We start from the raw sequence: 25,055 nt of genomic DNA on the forward strand, positions 1-25,055 counted from the left end.
CAATTACCGTGACACATCACCCCCCCCCCCCCCGACCCCCCAAGCTGTACAGAGAAACCTCGTTATAACGAAGTTTTGCAGTTCCCCTGAAAAGCAAGCCTTCATAAACGGCTTTCACGAAGGATAGTGATTATATTGACAGCAGGTTAAGACGAACGCCTTAGCATGCGAGCTTTGGAAGCCCCTGTGGCGATGTCGTGCCAAGAAAGTGTACCACTGTACCTTTCTTTTGCCCAGTCCGCTGTTCGTGGCTGCGGTGCAGTTTCACCATGCGTGCTGTCTCCGTAAACTTTTCTGTGCATGTTCCGAGCTTGTGTTCCCGAACGCTGGTGCGAGTAACGGCGAGGGTAGGCAGTTATAAGGTCATTTAGGAATGCCAGTCTTGGGCTGTCAAGTGCGCTTCAGTGTGTCGTAACATGGCACAGTCATAAACAGAGAGGATGGCTTCATAAACGCCCATGCTGCCATGCTGCTTTGATGTTGCCGCCTCATGACGTCACTCACAAACGCCAAACGCCCACGAAGCATGTGCTGCGCTCTATCAGCAAAAAAAAAAAAATAATACTTATTACAAAATTTCAAAAATGTTTTGTTCTAACGCCTGTTTCAGACATTCGCGTTGAGGCCAAATAGCCTTTGAGATTGGTGAATACTGAAGTCATTTCTAGCCAATCCAATCTACTCACGTTCGAGTGTTTACAAGCGCGCGCGCACGCGGGTGGCGTGTTTTTCCATTAGCTCAACGTGTTCGTCAATCGACAAGTTGTCAACGTAGGAAAAAGAAAATCATGGTGGATGCCTGTTTAAAGCAGTGCACTAAAGTGCTTTCAGCCGTAAGTACTCAACGCACACGATCCGATGTGAGTGCTTGGTCGCTTAACTGGTGCGCGTCTCTCTTTCTAGCTTCTGGAGACTGGAGTCTTGCAATCGTTTCGATTCGAGTACGACACCAGCGATTCGAGTACACCACCAGCGGAATGCTCTGCATCTCTGGCACTGGCATTAGACGAGTTGATGCGTCGCTGTCAGGAATACAAGGTAGGTGGCTGCGGAGTCCCATTCGTAAATAAGCGCACACTGATCTAGTGTAGCGTTGGAAAGTTTCGGTTAGCGAGGTAGCAGCGGTAGCGTTCTGAGATGCGTCCCGTCTTGTCGCCTGTGGCTGCTACGTACGATACTGTAGTGAGTGAAATAGGAATAGTAAGCGCGTCACTAAGTAAAACGTTAATCTTAGTTTATTTGAGAGGCGCAACACTGTGAGTAATAAGTGGCCACACGCCGCATCACCGTGAACGCTGTGTATTAAAACAGTTGTGTTGGCTCTGTAAAGACACATGCCGCGCGCGAGATAGATCGGCTCCGAATACACGCTTGTTTTGTCAGTTTTGTGGAATTCACACGGGAAAACAAATTCTTAAGACCAAACTCACGGTTCATGCGTCTTAAGAGCGTTTTGTGCGCTTCGAAAGCAGGTACGAAAGCACACTCTTATTTTGTCTTTTAAACAGGATAGTCTTCCATCCGGCCAACAGCCTACCCCGAAAGTCGACACCAAGATTGTTCAAATCCAGGTTGACCGGAAAGTGGTAAGCGAAGTGACAATCCACCCTTTACATTTTCCTCTGCCGTTTTGGTAAGGGCTGGGACAACCTGTATGGCCAGAACAAAAGCCTCCGCGATCATGAGGCGTTTCGCTGCTTTTCCGCTAGGGAAAGGGCGCATGCGCCGTGGCATCGCGAAAAAGTCGGATTGTTTAGACGCACGAATAGATTGAAGTACTTCTTTTGTTGTTCGCAGATCAATGACAGGATTGACGCATTCATAACCAGAAAACGTAAAGAAGTCGACGAATGGAACGTCCAGGAGTTCTGCTGCACAAAAGCAAGCGATGTTGACAGTGACTCAGGTACAACGGCATTCCAGAGCCTTAGCAATCACTTGTCGCTTTGGCAACCTAAAGCCACTGTGCTTCATCTTTTTTTATTTTTCAGAACAAAGCTGTGCACGGGTCGATTCCGTTTTTGTGCCCAGGTCTGGTGGAAGCAGCCATGTCAAAGGTTGGGTTGCAACTTGCTTACATTAAATTGGGATAAATTTGTAGGTCTTTCAGCAGTCCGTCTGCAATGCGAAAGATGATGGCTTCCAAACAGATAAGATTAACTTTAACTGCACTTTTGATCGCACGCTTAAGCAACAGCCATGATTACGTCAGTTTGATGTCGCCCATCTTGCAGCATATTGGCACGTTTGGGCCTTTTGAGCCTTGACATCTTCGAAGATAGCTCATTTGATCACTTTTTGGAGTCTCGCTTCAACAAGGTGTTGCACTGTGCTGCAAAAGTGAAAGTATTCCTGAATGTGATTAACTAAGCATTTTCAGAGATGCGATGCACCCATGTTAGATTAGAATTTACGTCTACTTTCACTTGAAGCGTTTGCTTAGATGTTCCTAGAACATATGAACATATGATGGCTGCATATTGGACTTACACGTAACATTACTTCCAACTGCAGTCTCCAGGGTTGTGAACCAGTGGGGCCCAATGACAAAGCTTATGAGGCCCACAACTAGCCACACTCAAAGCCCCGTCAAACAGGAGCATCAAGTCACCGTGCCTGAAGGAATTGAAGAAAGGCTGCGCAACATGGAGTCCCACCTGAAGCTGAAATCCGGTGAGTCTTTGGCCCGTTGAAAATACCGATATCGAACAGAGCTCAAATTGCGAACTGTGTTTCTTCTGTAGGGTGTGCCGTACCCCACGATGTCTATGCTCGACTGAAGCAGCTGGAGGACAGAATCTTGTACCTCGAGGGAATATCGCCGGACTATTTCAGCACCACGGTAATGCATTGCTAGTGGTGAATTGGTTGGCATGCAACTTATTTACACCCAATGAAAATGTAGTTTGCAAAATCTCATTTCGCATGGTTCCGCCGATGAAAAAGAAAAAAAAAACATATTGACACAAATTTCACGCTGATAAATGCCAATGCAATTTCATGCTGATAATGACAAAAACACTGCTGATAAATGCGAATTCTGGCTTTCAGTGCTAACATTTTTTAAATTATTCCCAAAGATCAATGTTATAACTGCTGTTCACACTACTGCACAAAAAAAAAAAAAATTGAAAGACTAAGCATTTAGGCCTAAGCAGCCACGTGCTGTGCAATTTGAGAACTGCCACTTTTTGTTTGCGCACCTGCCACTAATGTTGACTTCTGCTGCCCACTCTTGGGGTATGGATAAAGGACGCTGTGGAAGTTTTCAGTGACACTGAGCAGTTTGCTGTCGTGTTATTTGCTTAAGAAATCATGTCCACAAGCGTGGACGCAGGTAGCGAAGAGGTTAAACACCCTAAACTCTGGTTTTACCCGAGGAATGAGTAATTTACAGATTGGCACAAAAAACTGACTAGGCGACAGTATTAAAAGCGCTATGGATTGCTGTCTGGAATGAAGTTCGCAGGAAGATCATTGCAGTCCCTGGCCATTTTAGCTAAGATAAAGATCAGCTGTGTGTTAGAACGAGATTGATCGCACTTTCGTTTTTACTCAGTGACTTGTAGACTTCATCTGAAAGAGATAGAAAGAGACGAAACTTTATTTTTGTCCTTGCTGGCGTCAAGGGAGGCGGGGGTCGGGAGACTAGCCCTACCGGAGCCCCCCTTCCTCAGACGGTGGCCAGACTTTTGAGTCTTGGCGGTGTCTTCGGCCAGCCGGACTGCCCAGAGTTGGTCATAAGGTTATGCGCCGAGCAGCACAGCCTCCCACTGCTCGAAAGTGGTTTTCTTAAATGTAGGGTTGGTGCTGTGTTTAATGGTGTTTGTCGCTGCTGGACATGCCCAGATAATGTGGTCGAGGTTGGCGCGAGCTGTGCCGAAAGTTTTGCATTGAGGTGCATAAACGTCTGGGTAGATTCGACTATACAAACGTGGGTGTGGGGAATGTCCGTGTCTGTAATAGTCACCATGTTGTCGACTGGTGCTTATTTAGAGACTTGTCGGGGGAAGGCACTTCAACCTTGCCCTACGGTAAATCAGAATTTCACCATACGTGACCATTCTATGTCAAAAGAGAAGACTAGCTAATTTTATATATTTCACAGGTTCATTCAGCACCACCAGCTCAACGTAGCAGGTCCAGTGACACTTCAAGGCAGTACGAGGTGAGTTGACACTCAAAAACATTTTTTTTAGCATCCGTGTTGACACCAACTGCACTGGATTCTTTGACTCGTGAGACATGCAAGGCTTTCGCCTTTATTATTTTTCTTCTTTGGAAACAGGATTGGAGTTTGGCCCAGATTGAAAGCAGGATCGATCTCCTCAAGAGCCGTCTCAGAGAAAAGGCGGAAGCGGCGTCGGAGCCGTCCACTTCGTCTATGGCACTGTGAATTGATGCAACGGCAAGGATGGAAGACATCACTCTGTACAGTTCTGTGACATAATATTTATTTCATTTTTCTTACATAACAGTTGTTCAGTGAGATATGCTACGATGCCTTTTGAGCACCAGAGTTCCTACGGAATAGCCTGTGGCATTAATTGCAAATAAATCGAGACAACATTTATGACAATAAAATGTGCGCAGCTCTAAACAGAACGTCCTGTCTGTGGTTTGGTTTCTTCTAGAGACAATCTAAAATAATTAAAATAATAACAGAAAGGGGAACACTATCGTGGATGAAATTGGAAAACACCTAGTAAGAGTGAACATTGGCAATATAGTTATCTATAAGGATCTAAACACAGTAAAGCTGCGTTAGGTATCGGTTACGTAAATCTAACTAGAACTGCTAAGCAGCAGAAACTCGTAATCACATATTACAGTTGAAAGAGGCAGTGTCTGAACAAAAATCACGAGGTCGTTTCGGAGGACGAGACGTCGACAATGAGAAGGAGGGCTGAAAGGTTAGAAAAATGTCGTCACAAAGTGTAGAAATCTCACAAATGTGTGTCCGACCAGCGGACAAACGTACGTTAATTACGTGTAGACGTTATTCTAGGTACAGTAAGTGGTGAAGGGGTGTGCACCAGGAACAAAGACGATTGTGGTCATCTTCAAAAGCCTAGACGCGATTTTTTCTCTTAGGCATTAAAACCGTGCTCTTCGCGAGGGGCTCTGATTGGGTGCCACTGGGACTCTTCAATGTTGCCGCTGCTGCCCATTTGTGACTAGCCACAAATAACGCAGCTCTTGTTGGTTTTGTTGGCACTGCCGTAGCACGAGATAGTTTGCCGCTGCTTTCACTTGCACCGATGGAGGACACCTGAAACGAGAAGGCGCTTGATCAAACTGTAAACTGAGCAAGTTGGTGTGCATTCATCAGTCAGTTTGTGCCAGAGTTCTTCAGCCATACGAGCTAGGAAACTCCCGACTAGGCTCCAAGTATCGATATCTTGACATGCCATTGGCCGAAAATTACGAAAGTCTGCCAATTGCGGCGCCCCCTGTAGGCAAAAGAACGAGCTAATAAATTGCATTTTTTGTATGTTGGATTGCAGAGGATCGCATGGTTGACCAAGCGATCAGCGGGTTTTTCTTTCTGGTTTACTTTGAATGCTGAGCCGTAGTTTGCAGGACGGAATCCTGGCTGCAGCGACTGCATTTCAATGTAGGTGAAATACTTGGAGCCCGTGTGCTTAGATTCAGGTGCACGTTATAAAGAACCCCAGGAGGTCGAAAATTTCTAGAGCCCTCCATTGTAGTCTCTCTCGTAATGATATCTTAGTTTTGTGACGTAAAACCCCAATATTTGCGTTTTACTTTTCGCAAATGATATCGTGGCCACAGAGCCCTTCGACCTTTTTCGAAAATACTTCGTTTAATTCTTGCCACAGTAACTTGCACAATGTTCCGCGAACACTGCAGCGATGCGGCGCGTTTTCTGTCATCCCAAGCACATCAGTTCGCGATCCTCCGCAAATTCCTCCACTGGCATGTCTCAGTTTCAGAACACAGTTCCATAACTGGTGTGATTGAAGAATTTCAACTTCGTGCAGCACTCGCAAAGTAAACATGTCAGGGTCCTCGTGTCGTGGGAAAGTTGTCACCTCATCAGAAGACATGTTGCATAAAAAACACACTCGAACTACCGAGTATGTGTCATATTCAGTGTCGATGCCCATGTGGTTAAAGTTGTCAATTACCGTATTTTCTTCTGTATAGCCCGCACCCTCAACAATGATTCGCGGAAAATTTTCGAAAAATGGTCCTTGCGTATTGCCGTAAAGCTGGCTTCCTTGCATAGCTGTGAAGCACCTTTGCGCATTGGAATTTACGTTTTTCGTCTCGCCAATTACCGCAGAGCTCAGTAGTTTGAGCAAGCGCCCCAAAAAGTCATTGGTCCCAGGTTCAAATCCCAGACCAAAACAAATTTTTCGTCAAATAAGAAGCTTTTCTTTCTGAGAAGTTTGTATGGATTTCCTCGTAGCTATGAGTGTATGACAATATTTCCTTTCGTAACGTTGAGAGAATTGTTAAAGAATAATATATCAGTTTAAAATGATAGGGTTTCGCTTTGGTGTCTCGGAATTAGTAGTCACTGAAATAAGTATTGCAAATGGATTGGGAATTCTTGTGAAGAGTAAATTGTGGTGAATTCCTCGAATCGGCGAAAAAACTTACCTCGCAAACACACAAATACCACAGTTTGTATCTGGCCTTTCCAGGCTGCCTGTTGATCTACATTATGCAATTTTTGTATTAGGTGGTTTCAAATACTCCTATGGACTTTCAAGAGGATATTAACTACTTAACTGGTTCACTGATGAAATGTAAAACTGCACATAGCAATGAAACCACTGTTACAGCGGGTTTTGATACTTTGCACTTCAAATAACTTCTTTGATAAAAATGTAGACAACACACATGCTGGTGTTTTCCAAAATCTGATATCAAATGTTTTTATACTTTTGATGCGCGTTTGAAGCAAAATTTGTTCAGTTGTGATACGAATGATGCCTTTGTAATTATAGCGTCTTTGAAAAGGCATTCGACCAATACTTACATGCTGCTGTGCTGAATCTAGGTTGTACGAACTACAGCCCAACAAGAGATGCCTACTCCAATCGGGCCAAACATACACGTATTTACAAACATGGCACAGAGATTTGATAGCCTATACTCGGTTACAACCTAAGAAAAAAATGTCGGCTCCGCCCACAGCCATTGCTATCCCTCCCACAGAAAATTTACATGAATGCTCCATCCAATAGCTCTTGCTCATCTTCGCGAGTGTTTCAGATAGTTGACTACCCCAAACAGACACATGTTTGTGTTGCTGGTTTTAGGTTCGAAGCCCGAGTGCCCTGGTAAATTTCGTCTGGGATTCGGACATCGCTGGTTAGCTAAACCTAACGTTTTAGGTAATAACGACGAACCTTTAGTTCTTAATATGCGTAGTATTCGCAATAGCTGAGAAAAAAGTACTTACGGTTTGAGCGGAAACCAGCTAGCATGACTGTCTTTCGCAGGTGGAGGGCAGGCACAGTGCGGCGGTTCTTTTGAGCGGAGCTTACATTTTGACAGTGAACCTGTGTAGCAAATCTTTTCTTGTTTGTCCGGCGAACCAAAAAACTATCATCATCGTAAATGGGTATGTGCCACAGAAATTGGGTAAATCCCACTACTCACCACTGGTCCACTAAAAATGAAGAAGGCAACAGTTAGCCCAACGCTAGGGAACGGGAAAGGCAGCGGCGGCTTTGAGAAGACCCCGAAGCGATGGAAGGCCTACGCCAATGACAACGTGCCCGTAGATCAATGAGAGTTGTGAACGCTTGGTTTCACCACGAGTTACTGTCTCTGGAGTTTGGACATCCGTGTCGTGTCTCTGACTGTATGTGATATAACTCGAACTTCTCTGCGCCGAGAATCAACGTATAAACAACCTAGCGTCACCTAGCTACAGCCTACCAACGACCCAGAAGCAGCCTAGAAAAAACCTGCATCGCCCAGCTAAGGCATATAAACAACCTAGAAGGAACCAGATTAGTTTTCAGAATCATCCAGTTTCGCTGTTTCAAGCCTTGCACGGCATAGTGCAAGCTTCGCCAACTTTTTTTTCTTAGGTTGTCTTTGGAGTCTCGACCAAGCATAGAAAAGATGGGAGGCGCGAGAGCTGCCAGTCTCTTTGCGACAAATTGCCAACAAAACACACCCTCTTGTCACACCTGTGATGCGTAGCGTTGGCATGACTCAGCCAGTGAAGTTGCTGAAGTCTGTCTTCAGCTTGATGCTGGGAGCACTTTGGTTGGTTTGGATTGTCTTGGGAGTGCCCGGTCTCTCGCCCTCTGGGTCTCTGCCGCTAGACCGCACTGCGCTCTCAATCTTGGATTTCAGCTGAGGCAACCGGCCAATGACAGCCCGAAACTCCTGCAAGAACCATGGCTTGACTTTGTGTTCAACTCTCGTACGATGATGCGACAAAGTCACAACAATGACAATGCATTACTGTAGGCTACAAATCTAGTAATTCCATTGCATGCCAGAATATATGCACCCAAGCGTTACAGAAATGCAGTCCTTTTGAAAAACCACACCGCACAATGTCCTTGAGCTGACTGTAAGTTGTGCAGGGTTAACTTTGAATGGAGGACCAGGTGACCTAGTTGAGAACCTATGTACTACTTGCAAAAAGATAAATGATTAGCGCAACTTGGCAAGCGCTACTTCATTTTTCCTGAAGCCCTCAAAATGGTTTGAGCTCATCCATCACCCTGTAATCCTGATAAACAACACTGGGTGGTGCAATTAGCCTGTTGAATTTCTTACTTTGTTGTGTCAAGAGCCATGTATTTCAAAATGGAATCCTTTGGGGATTGATTTCGAAAAGAAAAAAAAAATTGCAGGGCTTGAATTCCTTATATACGAGTGATTTCGCAGCACAGTGTTATGTTGAAGCCCATAGTGAAACCCCCTGGTCAGTAGTGAAGCCAATTTTAATTAGAGTAAAATCATAATCTTTTTCTTTCACTGATCAACAGAATCACTTGCACATGAAAGAGATGTTACCGTATTTCTTTGCATATAACCCACCCTTGTATATAATCCGCACCTTTAACTTTAACTCTACAAAAAGAAAAAAAGAAAGCATATACACTCAAACCTCATTGTAACAAAGTCACATCTGCCACAAAAATAACTTCGTTAATCCAAAAATTCGTTATAAATGGTTAGATGTAACACTGTATCTATGACAAGACTATTCTTCATTTACTTCATTATAACCAATAATACGTTATATCCGTGTTCGTTATGTCGAGGTTTGAGTTAACCCACACCCTCATTTTTTTAAGCACATTTTTCCGTTTTTTGGTACGGGTTATATGCGAGTAAATATGGTACATCTTTTTTGTTAGCTTATGGGGTTAAATGTGCATATAAAGAGAAACAGACGGAAAAAAATGTGCCACATCGTACCTGTGGATATTGGGGTCCGACTCTTGTGAGCCGTCCCAGAGCAGCCTGGTGGAGCTTCCTCCTTGCGGCCGAGGCAGCTTTATGGGTCACAGGGTCCAGAAGCAAGTTAACCAGCACGGGCACATACAACAGCATCATGTGGGCCTCTGCGTAACCATAAAGGACATAACCATCAGGACAGTGCACCTCCGAAAACTCCCACAAAATGCGAACCCACCACGAAAACCACAAAAAGACAAAATGCGGCAACATTTACGACGAAGTGATGCACCAGGAAAGTCTACAGACTCAAAAGCCGAAGAAAGTGCAAAGTAAAGAGGATGCGTGTTTGGTTGTAATGGCGGATTACTTTCATTCTTTTGATTACGAGATAGAAGACAACGATAAAATGAATGAATGAATGAATGAATGAATGGATGAATGGTTACTTCCAATGAAATACAGGAAATGGGCCTCGAGCGAAGAGCTACAAGGGTACCTTGAGAAATGCAGGAAGCCCAATAAAGCAAGCCGTCACCACGGATTCCAAGCTAATAGTTTGCACATGCTACTTGCACTACTTTACAAATTGAGATACAGTGACTGCCATCATCCTCTATACCTTATCGGATGTTCGCGTGAAAAAGCAACCTAGACTTTATATAAACCGCCCTGCAAAACCTTTTATGAAAGCTGTGGAATATCGCATTAACGTGAAAGAAAGGTTCTCGTCGGAGATCTTCATTAACCGAAAATAACTTCTGAATGCGCATGGTACAAAGAGTTTTCGAAAGAACTCGTTTGTCACTGCGTGAACAGAGCTACCAGCAGCCGAAGGCTGATGCATCTGCACCGTCCCTAGCTGCCACTGCTTCCTTTGTTTTAGTGGCACGAGCAATGACTGACACTCTTGTTTCTCTTCCAAGTACTCTCAGTCGAGCACTTATTACTGGTTTTCTTATTATTTAGAAAAAGTCCTGCAAACAATAAAATTGGTCCAAAATCAATTGTTATGGTTCAAGTGAAGAGTTATATTGGATACATATGATATCGGAGCATAACTTTACTTAAGATAAAGGCCGATTAATTGTAAGGATGATGAATGAAAATTAATCGAATGAGTTCAATGAAAGAGCAGACGCTTTTCTTGTGAGCAGCTCGGATTGCTGCGGCTTCAGAGTCCTCGACCATGTGCTTCTAGCTGTGTGGCCTCCGAGATCCGCTTCGCCAGTGCGATGCAACACAAAGTTAACCCAAGGAATACACCATGGTACACGAATGCCAAGGTGCGATTGCCACTACCAGACACCCGAGTCAAGAATTCGGGTCGCCTCCAATTATTTTTCTGTTCATCGAACCCCAAGTCAAGTACAGTAGACACTCATTAAATGGAACCTGGAGAAGTTGGTAAAATACGTTACAACAAGAGTGCCGTTTACTGAGAGATGAACAGAGGTGTAGAATTCAAGTATAAAACCAATCATATTAGAGGTACTTGTTCCAATTAAAGGGGTACTGACACCTTTTTTCGAAGGCGAGTTTATTCTGCCATACAAATCTCCTGTATGCAGAGATTGCTCTGAGCAAGTGTGAAGCTCAGCAAATGCTGATAAGATATTTTAATTTGATATGAAAGTCAATATTTCCCTGGCGCACCTACTGACATTGACACTAGCTTGACGTCAGGCTACAGTACAAATTCTGGTGACTTCACGCAGCACTCTGGCTAGTTGTGATGACGTTAGGTACCAAAACTTCCAAGATGGCCGCTTGTGCGTCACCAAAACTTCCAAAATGGCCACTTGTGCGTCACCAACAAAGCCACGGTGCAGAGCGGCCGTGGAAACGTCACTATATAATGTGCGAGCACGTGACGAGACGCTCATACCGTGTTGTGACGTCAGGGTACAGTACGAACCGAAACTAGCTTTTAAACACATACTGTAATTACTTTTTCAGGGCGCACTCGCGCTTAGCACTACCTTTTCCAGGCTCTTGAGGGCTTGACCCTTCATTTGACGCAAAAAACGACAACTGAAAATATTCGTGTCAGTACCCCTTTAAGCAGCGATTCCGTTTAAAAGATTTCCGTTTACCGAGTCTACCGTACAAGGTTGACTCTCGCCAATCGTTTCGCCAAGCTTTCACATTGGGGCGAGCCGAAAGTTGTGTGGGATGACCCCACGTCAGAACGTCAAAGAATTTGTGGTGAAAGGCTTACTTCCGTCAGCTGGTGCAGCCGCCAGGAGTGTTTCCAGAGTCTGGAGGCACTCCAGCGCGACGTTCAGGCGCAGCTCATTTTCCGTGGTATTGCCGAGATCGTCTGCGCAGTGAAGGAGCGTTTCCACGACCCTCGGTCCAAGGCTGTGAATGTACGGCGTCGAAACCGATCGGTCTTGATGTTGAAAGATGGACCGCAGGGTCTGGACACACCAAAGCCGGACCTGTGGAACAGATATGGACAGTTTAACTCCAGTGTCATTTATAGCGGAAATTCTGTACTGAGCTCACAAACAAGCTTTATTTATACAGTTAAACCTCTTTATAAGAGACATGCATCGGGGAACAGTCCTTGTCCCTTACATGAGGTGTCTCTTATAATCAGGGTACCACATTTTCATTTTCCATTAATTCATTTCGATGAGTTCACATTGGTGTTTCTTATACCCTATTGTCTCTTACATCGATCAGTGTCTCTTATAAAGGGTTTCAACTATAGTATAATGCAGCGTAGTACAGCACTGCAATTAAGTTCTGCAGAATCCCACAAGGTGGTGGAAGGGTTATGAAAGAAATAATTGACAACCACCTGTTCGTAGCATGAAGCTACAAGTAAAATGGCAGAGTGACAGCCCCAGAATGGCATTGGTCACGGGTTCGATCCCTGCACCAGGACAAATTTTTCTTCAACTAGAAGCTTTCCTTTCTGCGAAATCTGTGTGGATTTCCTTGTGGCTTCGTACTACAAACGGGTGGTCGTCAATTATCCCTTTCATAGTGGCAATCCACAGCACAGCACTCTCTGTAGCAGCTATGGGATTGGCACTTAAGTGAAGACCCACGATGCAACGGGACGTCCTCGAATGCGTGAGGCAACCTAAGCCCGTCATCAAACACACGAATGAACTCACCACGTCCTCTTTGAGCAGTCCATGCTTGAAGAGGTTGATGCAAGGGTACTGGAGGTTGGCCACTTGAACGACCTCCTTGGGTGCATTCAGCACAAACATGGCAATGGCCAGCAGCATGGAAATGTCGTCCAGTTTGCCTGTTTCCTCACCTGCGGCCACCATGAGACCACTTCAATTGCATTATGGTGCCCAAAGTTCTATATATACACACCATCTCATTATCATAACAACAAGCCCATATAATTAGCCAATAAACGTTAATAAAAGCTAACGTGTCCATTTTTGCCACCTGTTCTGCTCGTGGTATGCTCGTTCTTATGATATGATCTGATGAATGAAAAATATCACATTACTGTACGTGAGTGCTGTCGAGAATTCCAAAGTTACGCAGTTCACCACTGACAAGCTTCACAACGAACTATAGTACTGGAATTAGCACCTGCCGAAACTGCTAAACAAGGCCACACTGGACGCCATGTCAGCATGCCTCACAGTTTTGGCTGTGCTTATAGACAACTGCTGGTATGCGTACATATTAGAGCTAGGTAGAATGATACCACGGACATCATTCGGTATCTTTCTATTTTTCGTATTACAGCACCACAAAAACTGGTGTAGTTTGCATAGACCCATTGGCACATTAACTGAAACACTCACATGACAAGGTTTAGAGATCCAGACCTTTCCCTGCCTACTATCTTCACCAGCAACTAGAATGAACTTGTTAATCGTAGATGTCATTAAGCTCAGGAAACTCTACACCTCTGGAATTTTGATTCTGTGAACCACAAAAGATTATTCCATGCGTGTTTCACTAATTAAAGACATTGTGCTTACCCATCTTGAGCCTGAGCTCAATTCCTTTAGACAGCGTGCAAGAAACATAGCACAGCACATTAGATATGTGACACCCTCTTACCACAGAGACTCAAGGTTAGAGAAGTGGTAATACACTCATTGTAAAAGTGGCACTTCCTACCTTGTATTATGAATAAATGTATTTAATGTTTTTAAAGTTGATGCAGACAGGGCTAAAGCATAAATGTGTGCACTAAGGCACACATTCTGCATTTACAGGTCTACAGCTTTTCGCTCACCTCTTGCTCATAAGCTAGACTAACTGTGCATCTAGATGAGTGAGCTACATGAAATAAATCTGTCATTTTTGTGATTAAAGTTTGGAAGTTTATGCGAGGTTCATTCCAGAGTTACACTGTCTAGAACAAAATGCATTCACTAATTAGGGCTGCTATGGTACGTTGCCCGAGGGGAGCATGCCCCATCCTCCCTGAACCACACCCCCATAACTGATGTCTCTGATGTGTTTGAACTATCAAAGGTTCAGTTAATCTGATGTGTATAGCATCTACACGAACTGAACATTGGTTACCAACCTTTTAATCATGTCCACAAGTTTTTTTTGACCGAATTTGTCAAGCGTATGGCATTCCATCTGTAGCACATTACAGCGCGACACCAGCAAGTACTACCTTTTTTTTCTTGAAAAAAAAAAAAAATCTGCCACTGGACTTGAAATGTGCACTTACACGTGATTGATCAAAGTGAGATCACATGACCTGCTGGCTCAGCCAATAAGTGCACTGCAGACACCAGCTACTACAACTACTACAACAACTACTTCTACTACTACGGCACAGACTAGCCTAAGACAGCTTCGGTGTAAAGTTAGAAGGGAACAAAGGCTCACTGGTCTTGGTGAAGTCAATGATGCGGGAGAGGGTGCTTCGCAAAAGGGCCACCCACTGCTTGCTGTGCTCGGTGTTCTGGTGTAGTGGCAGCAGAGCTAGAGCCTTGAGCCCCTGCAGGACCGAGTTGACGGGCGCCATGGTGACCACCAGGCCCCCTGTGGAGACCGGCTGACCGGGCTGGATGGCCACCTCCTTCAGCACGCTTGTCAGCAGGAACAGGATGGTGGGCACCACCGTCATACATCCTGCGCACCATCCAGGAAGGAGACCATAAAATACCCTCACACTTAACCTTTTAGAGTGGAGCTGTTAAGCTGTTTGCCTGTCGGTTTCGTGCAAACAGAAACTATCATCATAATGAACAGCCTCCACCTTATATGGCATCTCGCGCCGCCTAGCACCTAGCACATGCAGCTGTGCCTAGCATGTGCAACGCAGTAAGTTAAGCATGATCAATATAATTAAGCTAAGACTAATTAAGTTAAGTCCAATTAAGCTAAGTTGAGCAAGGCCAAGTTAAGCTTATTTTAGCCAAGTTGAGTCAAGTTAATTGTGGCCTAGCCTAATTAAGCCAACCCTAGCTAAGTTAAGCCTAATTACTAAGCTAATCCAGATTAATCGAGTTTGCCTAGCCAGGCAGGGAGTTAAGCCATGCCGGATTAAGCTAACCCGATTTATCTGAAAACTGAAACTGCCGTGTCCGACCCTCCGTGACCAAGCCAGTCGTATGTGTTTGGATATACTAATCCTGATCCAAATGAAGACAAATACAGATAGAGCCGTGGTTGATTTAGCTCTGCTCGGCGAGCCCATGCCAGATTAAGCCACGCTTGGTCAAGTGATGCCAAATTAAGCTTATCCCATCTGTGCCTCGACTGAGTCGGCACTATGTTGGCCACCAGCTCCGCTGTTAGTCTAGCCTTACACCACGAGTGCAAGCTGCCTAGATTCTTGATATGAATTGTAGCCAATCTGAATATGTTAACAAACCCTGCTATACTAATTAAGTTTCTCGGTAAGTTAACAGGGTTTCCTCTGTAGCAACATAATTCAAAATTAAGCACACAACCCACTTCATTTTTACCGATAAAGAATTATGCAGGCCCTAGCAGACAGCCATTTAAGAGACAGTAGGATTGGGCGTGTTGGTATAACATGACAAAGAGTGCTTAACAGCGCAAACAACCGGAGGGGATAGAAGAGACGAGACAGAGCGCTGTCTCGTCTCTTCTATCGTCTCTTCATCAGCGCTCTGTCTCGTCTCTTCTATCCCCTCCGGTTGTTTGCGCTGTTAAGCACTCTTAGACAGCCATTGAAACCTAGGTCATGGCAAGTTGGTGTGGGAACTTCAAGGTGGCGTCACCAACTGTACTTTTAAAGACGATAGTCTTTCTTGGGGAACTTAAACGCAGAAATTTTGGTCTGTCTTTCTGTCTGTCTGTCTTTCTGTTTGTCGGCACGTCACCCGATTCAGCCAACCGGCCAAAGTTGAACCATTTGCTTACCGCCCACCCATCTTGAACTGGTAGGGCTGTTCATACTTGTGAACGTTGTCGATCAAGAAGTAAATATTATGCATATCTGAGGCGTAACATCATTAGGTTAGTATTAGGTGGTGTGTTCCTTTAATAGAAGATACATAGATACGCAATTTTAAAGACCTTGATGGTATGCGTTTAACGTTGAGACAGTAACGCGTTATTAAAAGATTGCCACAGCTGAAGCGATCAGCGGTCCAAGCCGAGCAAGCGCGAGCGCCAACAACAACCGTCTTCGTCTTCTTCTTTCGCAGGCGTTCTTGTCTGCGCCCTACCATGTTACAAATCACTCCCCCGCGGAAAAGGAGCCATCCTGGCGACCTAAGGAACAGGTACAACTGGTGGGTCATAATGCTGCTTCAGTCGATCGGCGTGAATAGTCTCGCGGCCGCGACGACGGCGGTCCGTAGATGATTGAACAGGCTCAATAATATAGTTAACTGGGGATGCTTGACGTAGGACGCAGTAGGGGCCTTCGTACTTAGGCAGTAGCTTTGTGGAAAGGCCAGGAGCGGAGGAGGGAACGCGAAGCCACACCAACGTTCCAGGCGAATACGACTGAGGAGGCAGGTTTTCGTCATGACGGTCCTTCTGGCCCTACTCGCCCTACCATGTTACAACCCTAGTTTCTTAAGGTGCGCTGAAAATGCGACTGCGCTGAAACTTGTCTTCCTCTGTGCCCTCTGCACAAGCTCATGTTGTGTTTCGGTTTCGGTTCAGTATTGCATTGTACGAATGACAGGGGGCGCCGCTCTGGCATTCCTGTTTTACCCAGGCGACGTGTAAAGTTTGTGGAGAGTACTCGTTGAGTGCGGACGTTTCTTCTCCTTCGGCGCATCGCGCCAAACAGCGTGTTCGGGCTGGCCGGCGTCCCCACCGGTCGCGTTGGTCACCGCCGGTCTTCGCCTGCCGCTGCGCCGGGACTACCAGCCCGCAACACAGCACTCATGTTTCCCGACGTATTGCCAGATGGCGTCCATATCTCACGCAGCGCCTCTTCTATCGTCTTTAGACGACATTTGCAGCGAAGCACGCAGATACGCAGCCAATTTTTGTCTTATTTTCCTTTTTTGGGTGTTTTCTTGCTTACCAAGCGTCTTCATGCAGCAAGAGGGGCGCTTTTCATATTGCAAAAGGTGATCTACTAACATGAGAGAAATATTTCCTATCTTTTGTGACCCTTTAAATAAATAAAAAAAAAACGGCGCTCGAGCACTCCATACTGATGGGTTAACCAACGAAGCCGAAACATATAGCGCTGATGTTTCATCGTGATCGAAGTGTCTTCTATTGTAGCTTTTAATTTCTCTACCACCACATTTAAGAGTGGAGTACTTCAAACTTTGCATTTGGTGACGTTAACTTAAAGGATATTAGGAACACTAAAGTATTTTATGGGTAGCGATTCATGCTGTGGCGGGTACCATCCCTATAGCTACATATGCTGACAAAACCTGAAGATAAACTAGTGCAAGTGCGGAGACCCTTCGAGGTAGCCTATGCTAGCATTGCTTCTTCATTGCAGTTTCTGAGCACTCATGGACAGCCCCGTTTTTCTGCCTTCTATGCTCAGTTACGCAACCTAAGAAAAAAAATGCAAGCTCCGCCCACAGAGCCGCGACGCGCCTGCCCTTCACCCGTGAGACAGTCGTGCTGGCTGGCAAACTGTCAGTACTCTTTCTCGGCTAATGTAAATACTAGATGTATTTACAGTTAAAGGTTCGTTGTTACTACCTCAAACATACGGTTTAGCTGAGCAGCGATGTTAGTATCCGTGATGAAATTTACCAGGACGTTCAAGTTTCTGACCTAAAGGCAGTGACACAAACGTGTCTGTATGGGAAAGTCAACTATCTGAAACACTTGAGAAGTGCTTGACGTCCGAAAATGAGTAAGCACGATTGGATGGAGCATTAATGCAAACTCTCTTTGGGAGGGACAGCGACGGCTGTGGGTGGAGCTGACATTTTTTTCTTAGGTTGTAACCGAGTACTATAGCCATGTACAGCTGCACTATAGAAAGGGTGAGAAGGATGTACGTAGAGCTCACCAGCAGGAGAGCAGAGCTGGGGCAGGTCTGCGACAACTCCCAGAGCGGCGGCGATGAGCTGGCCCGACTCCGAGTCGAGCGCCCGCGACCCCTGCGCCCGGTACCGCATGCCGTGCAGTGCCGAGGACAGCTGCGGGCTCAGTTGGGGCAGCTGCCGCACCAGCAGGCAAAGGCACACCTCGAGCAGAGCATGCACCACCGACTGGCCGGCCACCAGCTCACCGTTCTCACCACCTTCGCCCACAGTGGCCAGCACCGTCTCGGCCAGGCCTCGAGGTTCTTGATTCGCCGGCGCCACCTCTGCACGTCGAAAATCACGGACGGCTTGCTTGTTTCCGCTTCCTTTATGTAGCAGGAACTGGTTAGTGGGTGTTTCACGAGCCGAAACCACGATGCTGCCACATTGTTGTGACAGTGAAGCTGGTTGTGACACTGTACCATCACAACATTTACAGTGTTGTGACGAGAGCGCGGCAGCCCCAGATAGCTGTCAGTCCCAGGTTTAATCTCAGGACCAAGAAAAACTTTTCCTCAACTAGGAAGCTTTACTTTCTGAGAAATCCGCACGAATTTCCTTGTAGCTTTGTGGTATAAAATGGGTGGATGCCAATTTTCCCTTGCATAGACCAACCGGAGACAAATATTAATTAAGGGACGAACACTTTATTGAGTATACTTGAGCCCGGCAAAAGCATGTAATGCTCAAAGAGAAATGATAGCCGCGAGCACAGTCGTCAGTTATCGAAATCTGATCCACAGGTTAAATATGTCAGCTCTTAAGACAAGCATTTAAATGCACTCGTCTTTTTCTTGAGAAAACAAAGCAAGTAACATTGCGAAATATTACTTTCAAACAATAGTGACTATAAGATATGATCTCATAGGCATGTGCAGGGTTCCCCATCAGGGGGGGCAAAGGTTCATCGCAGTGCCCCCCACACCCTACTAAGTCAATGTATGGGGCAGATTTTGCGCCCCGCCTCTTAGGTGATTAGGGGGGGCTGCCGCTCCCCCTGCAGCCCCTGTGCGCACGCCTATGCATGATCTAACTGCAGAATTTGAGAGAGAACAGCACATCAGTAAGTGCAAAATTTTGACTGACACATAATGAGGCAACGAAAAGCTCTCACCTCTCAATTTCTGCTTCCTTTCAGTGTCGTACGATTCTTGCCAGGCGGCCACGATGAGCTTGGCTATCTTCATAACCATCAGCTGGCACTGGGCGCTGTCTCTGGCAAGCAGCATCCTGGAGTGTCAAAAGTGGACGTCACAAAAGTTGCAATAGGGTGCTTGTTGATGATTTGTTAAGAGCAGTAGATCTAGTTCAATGTAGATGACTTAAGGAGGGTGTCCTGCCACTGCCTTTCTCCCCATTTGCTCTGTGCTATGTCTATTACTCGTAAAGGTTGGACACACATTAACAAAAGAAATCACTGCAGTTTTATATCTCAATAATAGATGAGATGCTTCATTCAAAAACTAGCAAGTTTTTGCCAAACAGACAAAGCAAGCACAGTGAATTGGCACAATGGGTTCGGTATAAACACAAGCGCTGACAAGCTTGTGTGCGAGCAGATAGAAGCGTTCCATATAAGAAAGAAAAGATGTGCATCTTCCTTGCTTCATTTATATATGCACTGTATGATGCAAATAAGCTTTAACTGCAAGGTAGCGCTTACCTTTTCATAATTTTCACCGTCCTGTCATAACCTGCGCACTTCTTAATGCTACAAGTATGGATCAACTAGCCTTGCAATCCTTTCTACTAATGCACTGACACACCAGACCTGCCTAGCCTAAAGTGGAGCACTTCTTGTGTATAAATTTAGGCCTACAAAGAACACCGCAAATGTGATCAAAGTCGAAGCCATCTCCGCGTACTAGTGGCTACGATAAAGTAATCACTAAAGTGGCACAATAAATACGAAGTGGTAGAATGACAATGCAACTGTGATAAAATTAAATGCGCTTGCTGAAGACCTTTGGAGAATGTGTTAACACACCTGTGCAGGACGTGGCAGAGCTCCACAGACAGTTGCAGATCCTTTCCCAGGATTTCACTTGGCAAGGGATGACTCAGCAGCTGGTGCAACGCTTGCAGGCACACAGGAACACACTCGGGCGTGTCCGACACCCGCTGGCCACACAGGGCCTCCATGCAGATGCCTGAAAGAGACGAGAAAGGATAAGGCATCAAAATGGTAAAAAAAAAAAAACGCACAAAATGGCAAACAAAACCAAGAGAAAGCAATGCTTGCATTTATTTTATCTTAAGTGGCGCTGTAGGCAAACAGAAAAGCAGGACTACATTCAAACGTCACTGTGCCACATCCATGAAAAGAAAAACGAAGAAGCCACTTCACAATATGAGGTCAAGTTTTTTAGTTTCTCTCGTGTCTTAATCGCGGCAGTGATGCTTTGTAGTTGCTTTAGGGCCTTCGTAATACCATAAGAGTCTGCAAAAGTTGTTGGGCTAAATCCCCTTCTTATTTGCATCCTTTAATCAACTGTAACTACATATATCTTTTCTCTGGTATTAATTAAACCTGCAGAGTCGACCACTCACACAATCTCCCAAGGCCAAGAGGCCTGGGAGACTGATAGTGAAACTTGCGTGCTCTGTCCATTTATTTTCAATTAATGGAATAACAATAGTGTTCATAGCCTCTCTTCCTATGCAAAATACAATTGAACATCAATGTACCGAAACAGATAAAATTAATTATCAGACATAGTGACAGTCATGCTATGATCTAGCAACATAGTCGTAAATAAGATAATTGTTATACCATCAAGAGTCAAGCCAATATCTTTAGTTTAAGGGAGTTTTATTTACTTTGGACTCACTGTACTAGTCTACATAGAGCTCATTCTATGTCCTCATGGCGAAAAACACTGCTGAAAGCGTTTAGTTCTAACTAGGGATGGGCGAATAGTAAATTTGAGGTTCGATACAAATTCAAAGTGACTGATTTTGTCAAATAATTTTGAATCGAACAGTTCGAATAGTATATATCATGTATAAGAAAAAAAAATGAGCATTTGTCATGACCCAACTAAATTGCACAATATTTTTGAGAATTGCAACTAGGCTTGTGCGAATGTTACTTTTTCAGTTCGAAGTGAAGTGGAAGCAACTTTGAATACTAGTAACAAAATCTGAATATCAGTAGGGGGCAAGTCATAAGCGGTAAATTATGTTAAGTTTTAAAATTTGCTATACTTAGTGCACATAAGCACGTAACAAGCTTTTAAATTTAAAAAATAATTAATCGAGGTCAAGGCAATATATACATTTAACCTCGACGTGTGGCTTCACGGCAGTGCAGATTTCCCTTGGATAGGTGGTTTCACGGCATAGCAGCCCCACGCCAAAGTGAAGCCACCTTTACAGGGGGTGGGGGGGGCGTTACATGTCAAATATACGTCTATTCGTTCATTTCAAATACTTCGAAATTTCAAATAACTTAAATTCATGCCGAAGCTAATTCGAATACTGTAATATTCGATGGAGTATTCGAAGCCTAGTTCTAACGTATCAGCAGGCGAGCACTGATCACTTATAGGCTTACCAAAGAGCAGGTAGAACCAATCACGGTTGATCTCTTGGGGTGTCTGAGATTGCGAGCTGCGAGACAGGTGCAGGAACGACTCTCCACCGCGCAGTCCTCCTGTTCCAAGGCCATCTGGTGGTGCCTCCTGGTGCAGGCCACCTTCAAAGCCACCGCCTTGCGTCAGCCACAGCGACGCGGCATGCAGAATCGGCGGCCATGCGTCCCGGTAGTGTGGTCTCGCAGACTCTACTGTGTCAGAGGTGTAGAAGGCTCCGCCATCGTGAGGCAACTGGCTTGAGAACTCTGCAAAATGATGGTTAATGTGCATAGGCGTGTGCACAGGAGGGGCCGGAGGGGGCGGCTGCCCCCTTCCCCTGTTATCAAAGGGGGGTGCCAATTCTCTGCCCCACACATGTACACTCAAACCTCGATATAACGAACTCGGATATAACGAATTATCGGTTATAACGAAGTAAATGAAGAGTAGTCTTGTCATAGATACAGTGTTACAAATAAACGTTTATAACGAATTTTCGGATATAACGAAGTTATTTTCGTGGCAGATGTGACTTTGTTATAATGAGGTTTGAGTGTACCGTCATTGCTTAAAGTGCAGTCTCTGCCGCATGGGATGGTCTGTACCAGTGCTACTGGTGTATTCAGAACAACTGTTTCTGTGAGATGACTGACAGTTTTGATTTGATGCCTGACTGCCCTTTTCCATTCTTCGTATGCTTCACCACAATAAGTTGTGCACACTTGACTGCCTTTAACTTCTTCACTGTCACAAGGGTGACTTTTGGAAACAGTTACGACTACAAGCGAATTGGCGTATGAGATAATTAAATGGCGGCAGTGGCGGCATTTAGCAATGCCATTTTGGAGCTGCAAATGAGCTGCAACCATGGCAGAAAGTCAGAAAATCCGACAAGGAAGGGTTTCGGCATCCGAATTTTCAGACACCCTTACACATTGGGATATCTGGTGGTGCTGCAAAAGCATCTGTATTATCAGGCATGTCTGAAAAATTGGGTGTCTAGAAAATCGGTCGTCGAGTGTTACACCGTTATGCAATCTTAATACTAACCAGCCGGAGCTGCTTTGGTGAAGCTAGTACTAAAGCTCAGTAACCTTTTTGCATACACAGTCATGGCACAGCCAGTATTGATGACAGTAAGATGCTAACACTACGCTAAACCTCTCCAATACTTATGCAGTGAAGTATGTCTGATAAGGAGACAGACAATTTAATTGGGCTAGTTGGTAATGATGTAACGTTGCAGGTAGTGTGAAATTTTACCAAGGACAGATACCAAGGGGACAAGTCACAGGCAATAAACGTTGCAATGAACTTTCAGTTGAAGTAAGTGCTTGTGGCTTGGTTAAGTTTCATGCTACCTGCAATGATGGATGATAAGAAAAACCCTTTTCCTGTCTGCGGATTCCATGACTTAATCACAGCTGTGACTGACTGCTTGCCCCACAAGACATTGCACCCATCCAGAGCAGCTTGCACAACCAATGGGCTCACCTGCAGGCAGGGACAGCAGAGCGTGGTCTTTGAGTGCTGCCAGCCAGTAACGGCTCAGGCAGAGAAGCTCGGGGGAAACCAGCTTGAGCAGGGACTCCCTGCCTGCTGTATCATCTTCACCAGCATCGCAATCCTCCTGGTCGCTTGAATCGCCGCTGGCACGCTTGCTTGGTGCCGCTTTCTCGTGTTCTTTCTCCATGGCCACTATATACACCTACAGTGGCATCACAGACGGCGATTTTTGGGTGTCATGGGTGCAAGGGCAGATAAGGCCAAAGAGTGCCAAAGCAAAACCCAGACGTTTCTACAGAGTTATAGGTCTGAAACTCATTTAGTAGTATGGAAGTTGAGTAGAGGCATGAACCTCGTCTATATAAATGATTCTAAAATAGTTTACTGGATGATGAATATATAAGTATTGGCTAAAGCCGTAGATGTGACATAATAAGGGAGAGCCTACAGCCCTCGGTGCACAATTCTTATCTGTGCGACAAGCTTGAGGGCTCAGACACATTTTTGTGCCCTTAATCTTTCCTCCAATTTGAGGAACACACTGATGGCTAGGACAATGTCTAAAATGTGGACCTTCCGCAAGGTATTTAAGGACTCTCTTAAAGTTGGAAAGTGGGCCTTCTGATGAATATAGCCAGAGATGAGGGGGAATGGGTCTATCAAGTCTCTAAAACAAACCACTCGTTCTCGGTGAAGTCCAGGAAATTCAATTAGGGCATGAAAATCGGTTAGGCTCGGTCCGTAATGACACTGCAATTAGAAAATATACTAAGTGCATTCGGTAAATGGCCTCTGCAATAAGTGCCGTTGAAGCCCTCTGTAAGAGGCACTGGTGTAACAGACAATTGGATATGAGACACCAGTGTGCCTGCATCGAAACAGGGGTTGATCATAAAATGAGATTGTGGTACCCTGCCCATAAGAGACCCCTCATGAAAGGGACAAAAGCTGCTCCCTGGTACGTGTCTCTTACAAAGGGTTCAAGTGTACTTTCTTGACTTTGAACTGCCTCTCTTTCAGGAGGCAAGGTGGAGGGGAGGGTTGTCTAATCAATATTTATGACAAGGTGTCTTCTTTTCTCTTGTTTGACATTTTGCATTTAAATTTGTTGTTAGCGTGGTTAAAGCTTTTTGGCATGGCAACTGGATGAACAAGATGAAACATGAAAAACATTGTAATGACTGTTAAACTCAACCTCCATAGACAACTCACCTCGGCCCAGGCCTTGAGGATGGCCAGTTTCTCGAGGGTGGAAGCACTCTCATTGTACAGCAGTGAGTTGGCCCCCTTCTGTAGCTTGGTCAGTGATGACACCAGCAGCTGGTGGACTCGTCGAAGGTCGTTCAGGTCGCGAGCCACACCACTGCCAATCCAGGCACTGCACACCTGCACACAAGAGGCAGTAACAGGCATGTTATACATGACTACACAAATTTAATAAAGAAAGCTTAGCACCCATGAGAATTTAAACGTGAGCCAGCAGAATGGTAAATGAGCACCTGTCGTGGGTTACGCGACAGGCGAGACGGGGGTGCAGATTGTTCCTCGCAGTGAAATGTAAGAACACTGCGACCATTGTGCTCTCATATTACCAACACAGACATGCGACTCACACATAGAGATTTAGAAGGTCTTTAGAAACACACATTGTATTATGCTCATAACTGATGAAGGGAAACGAATGCCGTGTCAGGTTTGGTTCAATTGCCTGCACTGGCACTTAAAGGGACACTAAAGGCAAATATTAAGTCGATGTTGATTGTTGAAATAACGGTCCAGAAACCTCGTAGTGCTACTTTTATGTCAAGGAAGTGCTTATTTTGAAATAAAATCACGTTTTAGTGGGCCGCATCGCGTCAGCGCACTTCGAATCACCCGCCTGAAAGCGGTGTTTCTCACGTCACTCCTGCCGTGCCCAACGTTGCCCGCCTTTACTGTGCGGCGTCGTGCACTGGCGGCGTGCACCATTCGGGCATCCGGCAACACCACATGCATGCGGCATTTTGTCGAACTCTCTGTAAGAGCGACTTTCACGAGTGCACAAAACACACGCGGCAGTACGCGATACCGAATCTACCACTGAGACGCGACCGCGTGAGCGAAGCAGGGTGCCGGGCGAAGCACA

The 25,055-nt window shown here is 45.3% G+C and overlaps 3 protein-coding genes across 4 annotated transcripts in view; 1 reads left to right on the top strand and 2 right to left on the bottom strand.

The window, feature by feature from the left end:
* The window catches only part of LOC119375605 (2-oxoadipate dehydrogenase complex component E1), a 305,767-nt gene extending 305,346 nt beyond the window's left edge, over positions 1 to 421 (bottom strand). Inside the window, exon 1 of the mRNA XM_037645819.2 lies at positions 223 to 421. Coding sequence (XP_037501747.1) covers positions 223 to 271 — 49 coding nt within the window. The 5' untranslated portion in view covers positions 272 to 421. The remainder of the gene's footprint in view (positions 1 to 222) is intronic.
* Positions 422 to 681: 260 nt separating this feature from the next.
* Positions 682 to 4,508, top strand: LOC119375643 (MAP3K12-binding inhibitory protein 1). Its single transcript, XM_037645867.2, has 9 exons — positions 682 to 833; positions 904 to 1,038; positions 1,509 to 1,586; positions 1,798 to 1,906; positions 1,992 to 2,057; positions 2,515 to 2,673; positions 2,745 to 2,842; positions 4,109 to 4,168; positions 4,289 to 4,508. Exons 1-9 carry the CDS (start codon positions 789 to 791, stop codon positions 4,394 to 4,396), a joined length of 858 nt encoding a protein of 285 aa, XP_037501795.1. The 5' UTR covers positions 682 to 788; the 3' UTR covers positions 4,397 to 4,508.
* Positions 4,438 to 25,055, bottom strand: part of LOC119375642 (HEAT repeat-containing protein 5B) — a 59,826-nt gene continuing 39,208 nt past the window's right edge. For both annotated transcript variants that reach the window (XM_037645864.2, XM_049420427.1), the window contains 12 exons: positions 24,143 to 24,316; positions 22,919 to 23,132; positions 21,406 to 21,690; positions 19,837 to 19,999; positions 18,964 to 19,079; positions 17,834 to 18,133; positions 14,245 to 14,490; positions 12,537 to 12,685; positions 11,627 to 11,849; positions 9,427 to 9,572; positions 8,178 to 8,379; positions 4,438 to 5,272 (listed from right to left, as the gene is read on the bottom strand). In XM_037645864.2, the coding sequence (XP_037501792.1) occupies positions 8,203 to 8,379; positions 9,427 to 9,572; positions 11,627 to 11,849; positions 12,537 to 12,685; positions 14,245 to 14,490; positions 17,834 to 18,133; positions 18,964 to 19,079; positions 19,837 to 19,999; positions 21,406 to 21,690; positions 22,919 to 23,132; positions 24,143 to 24,316 (2,193 nt within the window). In that variant the 3' untranslated portion in view covers positions 4,438 to 5,272; positions 8,178 to 8,202. The remainder of the gene's footprint in view (positions 5,273 to 8,177; positions 8,380 to 9,426; positions 9,573 to 11,626; positions 11,850 to 12,536; positions 12,686 to 14,244; positions 14,491 to 17,833; positions 18,134 to 18,963; positions 19,080 to 19,836; positions 20,000 to 21,405; positions 21,691 to 22,918; positions 23,133 to 24,142; positions 24,317 to 25,055) is intronic.

The sequence above is a fragment of the Rhipicephalus sanguineus genome, chromosome 11 (assembly GCF_013339695.2).
Source record: "Rhipicephalus sanguineus isolate Rsan-2018 chromosome 11, BIME_Rsan_1.4, whole genome shotgun sequence".
Classification (NCBI taxonomy): Eukaryota; Metazoa; Arthropoda; class Arachnida; order Ixodida; family Ixodidae; genus Rhipicephalus; species Rhipicephalus sanguineus.